The following is a 5,642-nucleotide window of genomic DNA, read 5'->3' as shown; positions in this document are numbered from 1 at the left end:
AGCTGGTTTAAAAAATACTTTCACAAGTTCTGATTCATATAAATTGTACAACTGACGACCCAATAGAGTTAAATGTCATCCCATACTCAAAAATGAATGTCGATGTGTCTTCTTTTGATTTGATTGATGTTAGTAGATTTTATTGCTATGAGGTTATCATCAGCCCTTGCTTTAACCAATCAGCTTCCATCAGGTGTTCCTTGTTGTCTCTTTAATTTGTTTGTATTTAGTAGTTTTGTTCCTGTGCACACTGGTGCAATATTCCCATCAAACAATATGAATTGCTTTTAACTTTAAATGTTTCTTTCAACAGTTTAGTGAAGAGATAGTGCATCATTCAAATTTGCAGAAGGATATCAACCAGGAATGTTTACATTTCAACCAACATGTTTCTTTGAATGTGACCCATGCATGGATTATATTCTCCTACAGAAAGAAGACCTGCAGACTGGTAAGAACTTTGAATTTTGGCATTCAAATTAGCTTAAATGCATTTATGTAAAAAGAAAAATAGGTGTAAACCATTGCATCTTTGTTTCCATGCTAATGTCTTGATTTATCAAGCCCAGTCAGCCATAGCTCATGTTTTCTTAAGTTTCATGAAGAGTTTCAAGTGAAACCTAGTCTTGTAACCTGATAGCTTTCAAGAACTGTAAGAGTTCTTGGCTTCCCGATACCAAATACAACACTGGCTAGCTCGACTTAACAGTTTGGAGTGTGACAACACTCATGGCATTCCAGCTGACATTTTGGTACAATATGGCCCATCACGGCACCATAATAGCCAAGTGTTAGTTTTCACACATAGGTACTAAGAAATGTGTGTGTGTGTCTGTGTGTGTGTGTGTGTGTGTGCGCATAAGGAGTAGATGCAAAAGAGGCAAGATGTCAAAAATAATTCTTGTTTTAATTAAAAAAACCACCAATAAAATGTACATTGTAAGAAAACAATATCTTCACATGTAATGTGGCATTGTAATATACAATACAGTTTGTTGCTCAGGAATCTGAGAATTTTCTTAGAAATACAAAATTTGTGGAATGATTCTTTTCATATACTATAGTCGGATACAAGAACGTAAAGAGAATCTTTTGAGAACGTGATCCGCTGGACACATTTCATCTCGTTGGTCCCTCGCAGCGGCCAGCCCAGTCGCTTCACTTCAGTTCAGTTCTTCTCGCTACGGACCCTCTGATGAATCGAGAGTCTGGAGTAACTTCTCGCCGGACATCCTCCCCCAAGTCGAGGACGTTCACACATCGCTTCTCGCTTTTAGTTTTTCCCCCGGGGGAGTGTCAAGCATCCCCCCCCCAAGAAACAGTCTGAGCTTTTCTTTGACATCTTGGGAGGAAAAAAGCCTTGTTGAAGCTCCAAGATGTTCCATGGAGATCTTTAACGGCACATGATTCTGTCATCCGAGCATCCGTTCTGAAAGAGGAGATGGGACTATTAGGTCACCTTGACATGGAACTAAGCATAGTGGCTTATTGAAATATTTTTAGGGATTTTTTGTTTTGTTTCTTTTGGTTCCTCTTACCTCAACGGCGATGCTGGCGAGCTCCGCGTTGAGCGCAGTGAGCGGCGTACGAGATGGGACTCCACCGACTTGCTGGCGGCTCCTTTCTGGCTCATCCAGCTCAACTTGCAGGTCCCAGATGTAGTCGATGACGTGTTGCAGGATCTCCACCTTGCTCGCCTTCTTGTTGGTGGGCAAGGTCGGCACGAGCTCCTTGAGCTTGCTGTAGCAGCTGTTCATGTCGTGCAGAAAGACGCTCATCTGCTCGTCCAACAACGGGATCTTGCACTTGGAGATGGCTAGGCTCTGCTCGGACAAGCAGCGGACCATGTCCTCGCCGCCGACTTTGCTGCTCTTGAGGGTGCACGTAGATCCAACGACTTTCATGGTGGGCGGCAGTTCCTTTCGCTTAGTATTTTCCAAAGTGGATCTGCTCGGAGCTTATGTTGACAATTCGCGACTTGCACATGGAGAGCCTCGCTTGTTTATATCGGGAGAGCGGCAGGAGGGGGCGCGGCTTTGCCGTGGAGCAGCCAATGGCAAGGCCACTTGCTGGCGAATGGGCCGGCCTGCTTCCACAAAGGCGTCCAATCATCGAGCGCCTGCCTGCTTTATCGCCCTTTGCAATCTGTTTGAGGGATGGCGTTACAAATGGAAACAAATGTGTGTCTTTTATGGCTAATACGTGGGAATCCAGCTGTCCGCGGCCAAGGCTTGGGGACTCTGCAGGTGGAGATTGCCTAGGGGGGACAGTCACGGGGTGCTGCGGTGGGAGAAGGAAGGGATGAATGCGCCCTGTTAATTAGGCTGCCACACATTTGCTTGGCCATTGTTGTTGGCTCTTGCAGATGTGCGCCGCTTCAGGCCAAATCCATCGTTCTGTCTCGTATTGATGATTCAACTTTTTCATTTTCAACTCAATCGTTTTGGGATTTTTTTAATCACAGCTATTGCCTCTGTTTGGTTCCTTCTCTTTAGAACTTCATGATACGTTTTACATTACATGTTTCATTTGAAAAAGGACCATGTCTAAGTGAATGTTGAACCTCGTAAAACAAACGTTACTATAGGGTTATTATCAATGATAAATAGTACCCCATTCATTCAAGAGCTTGCAATAAATTCAAGAGTTTGGAATAGATATAGCTTGGAGTAAGTGGATAATTCAACATCATATATGTATTCAATATTATCCCTAGGTCTGTATATAAGTCGCCATGATCCAATCCTGAATAATGAGCATTATCTGTAGATATGTCCCATTTTGTGTCTTGCAATATTAGCATCACGTTAAAATATGTGGCCACCAGGTCTCAGTTACAATTATATATATTTTTTCATTAGTCATTCCAACTTGTTTACAAAATGCTTAATGAGTAAATACAGTAATTCAGTCTGGTTATGCCCCTGAACTTCATGTCATTTATTCAATTCATGATTACTGGCTGAATCAATTTGAATTGGAAACAAAACTAGTATAAACTACATGGTTGCTCTTTATCAACACGATTAAAGCAACGCATGATAGTGGCTGAATCTCATTTTGATTTGTTTGTATTTTTTTTCTACGAACTTGAATTGAACTCTGGCGTATTTCTGCTCGCTTGGTTCCTTCTTACGAAGAAGCCTTTTCCGCATTGATACATTACAAACAGGGACGGACAGCGTTAGTTTTTGGCAGATTCCTTCACGTGTTGCTGCTTCGCTCCCTCTCTCTCTCCCCTGCCTCCCCCCTCCCTCGCAGATTGTCCAAACAAGCCCGAGTAGCGCGCAGACTGGCAGGCGCCAGCGCGATGACGTCACCCATTCATTGCAGCCTTGACGCCTGTCAGCCCGGCGCCGCTCGGGCGGTCTCCATAGCAACGTCAAACAAGAGAAGTCCACCATTCACCTGCACCTCGAGAACAAACCGGCTCTGGAGCTTTGTCGTTCATTTATCACCTTGGAGTGAGCACACCAGATTACCGCCCCGTGCACCTGCACAGGCGCCAATATTCCAGCTCGGAATTAGCATTTTAACACACATCAATTGCATTCTTTCACATGGAAACCAATTGCGACTGCATTTTTGGGGTCATTTCACGTCTTGTCCCACGGTTTCAAATCTTTCAATGCGCGGCAAAGTACAAGTACGGGTACATTTTATTGGTGCATTTGCTATAAAGTGATGTTCGATTAGATCAGATCTAAACCCTAGTGAGGATCTGTGGAAACAACTGAATCATGTCATTCAAATCAGGAAGATCAATTTTCAGATGGCAAGTGTGCCAAAATACCTTTCGCCAGGTGCACGTCTAATTGAGTGTGTAGTTTGAGTTCTCAAAAGGTTGTGTGAGAAAATAGTTAATTACGGGGCATTTTGAAGGCTATTTCAATTTCGGGGAAGGAAGCTGCCGAAGTTTACGGTAATAATTGCAAAGCCTGAATTTCTATCGTTGCCAGCCAAGTATTTGAAAAATATAATTGCCAACTGTTTTTGTGTATTTGGCCATTTTAAGATCGATAAAATATAGTTTCTCGACAATAAATGAAACATTAGGATCAGAATTCCTCCCTAAATCTCTTTTAAATGATAAACTATAGGTTGCTATCTCCCATATTTTAACTGAGAAATGGTCACAGCCAAAATATCAGGTGCTACCGATGTGAACAAAGTTGATTCAAAACGCAACCATGCAATTTTGGCAAATGTAATCCAGGTTTTACTAGAGAAATTAGAACCTCTTAAAATACTAAAGACAATTACAAATTTTATCTTTTAAAGCATATTCCTTCATTTTATTCCGCCATTTTTTTGCTATACCTGCCCTGCCCAAACTCTCAGTATTCCAAAACCTTTTCACATCTTTTGGCTATTCAACCAAAAGATATTAAAAGCGCCATTACTCATTGTTTTCCCTTTAACCAATCTTCCTCACCCTAAGGCTTTTTTTTTCTTCTCCTCGTAGCAGTAACCTGTAAAAACTTTGCTCCCAAACTTTCTTTCCTCCCCCCTCCTCCCCTTTCTCTCCTCTTCTCTCCCCTGCCCTCTGTCCCAGGTCGCAGCTGACAGGGCAGTGGGAGGGCCGGGTGGGCAGAACAATGGGAGCCCGATGCAGGGATTGTGGGAGAGAATCTAGGCTGGAGCCACAGTGTCTGGAGCGCCCCTCCACTCCCCTCATCCAGCTTTTGTTCAGCTGCAAAAGCTATCAGCACTTCCTACTGACACCAACAATAACTCCACACAGCTGGGCCCTTTTTAGCCTGTTTACAGCACATCAAGGCGAGAGGAGACAGAGGAGGGCCCAGAAAAAGTCAACCATATTAGCTCCTGATTTGAAGTGACAGAATGGCAGTGCCCGCACGCCGACACGGGCGTCATTTCCCAGCGGACCCGTTAGTTTCGCCCCCCCTCCACCTCCGAGCGATCGATATTTTACATTTGCTGACAGGCTACCGTTGGTGACGGTCTGTGGCGACATCCGGCAGCCATCAAAGGGCTTTTAAAGAACATTCTGTCTTTCTCTTAGGCTTACGTTTGAACTTTTGCGCTTGTTTTCTTGGACTCTTTTTGTTCCGTTTTGGTCCAGGGGAAGCCTTTTCAATAATACGCCGCCCTCTTTATCACACGTGTGAGTGAGTGAGTCGAGAATATGAGAGGAAGTACCCAGGAAAAGTGGAGGCAGGAATTCCTCCAGAGGAAATGGGACATTCCAGCGCACTTTTGCTGCTGTTTTCATTTCTGCCGGGACAATACGTAGCAATCTTACTACTTCCTGGAACATGAAAGAAGCCCATGTCACAATATTGACAATTGGGAATACAATTTCTTTTTTTTTTAGTATTATAGAATTGTATCATCCATCCACAGAGGTACAAAAAAGTTCTTCACAATTATTGATTGAACTTTTGCATAAGCATGATAAGGCAAGATATCTATTTTTACTCGCAATAGTGCACCAGTCTATCTGTATTTATTTGAATATACCGAATGACATAAAAGAGCAGGCCTTGCAAGCAATCATTTTTTGGTGTGTTTAATTTAACATTATCTAAAATTTCAGGAAATAGACTACTTACATTCTTATATAGATAAAACAATGTATGTAAACCTACTAGGTGTTATCTCCCCTTTTTTAGTTGTAC

General features: G+C 42.8%; 1 protein-coding gene across 1 annotated transcript; it reads right to left on the bottom strand.

Annotated features, from left to right (window-relative positions):
- Window positions 1-888: 888 nt before the first annotated feature.
- id1 (inhibitor of DNA binding 1, HLH protein) lies at window positions 889-1,995 on the bottom strand. The gene is made up of 2 exons (XM_077727246.1): window positions 1,539-1,995; window positions 889-1,429 (listed from the first exon to the last, which is right to left on the bottom strand). Exons 1-2 carry the CDS (start codon window positions 1,902-1,904, stop codon window positions 1,394-1,396), a joined length of 402 nt encoding a protein of 133 aa, XP_077583372.1. The 5' UTR covers window positions 1,905-1,995; the 3' UTR covers window positions 889-1,393.
- Between the last annotated feature and the right edge of the window lie 3,647 nt (window positions 1,996-5,642).

This window comes from Stigmatopora nigra, chromosome 10, assembly GCF_051989575.1.
Source record: "Stigmatopora nigra isolate UIUO_SnigA chromosome 10, RoL_Snig_1.1, whole genome shotgun sequence".
NCBI lineage: Eukaryota > Metazoa > Chordata > Actinopteri > Syngnathiformes > Syngnathidae > Stigmatopora > Stigmatopora nigra.
The sequence above is the reverse complement of the archived record's forward strand: the minus strand, read 5'-3'. Positions and strand labels throughout refer to the sequence as shown.

What these genes read in the sequence shown, in the direction of transcription:
- id1 (XM_077727246.1), bottom strand. Translation starts at nt 1,904, where the DNA reads ATGAAAGTCGTTGGATCTACGTGCACCCTCAAGAGCAGCAAAGTCGGC. An exon ending in TCGCCAGCATCGCCGTTGAG is followed by an intron (nt 1,430 to 1,538) that starts GTAAGAGGAACC and finishes CTCCTCTTTCAG; the next exon opens with AACGGATGCTCGGATGACAG.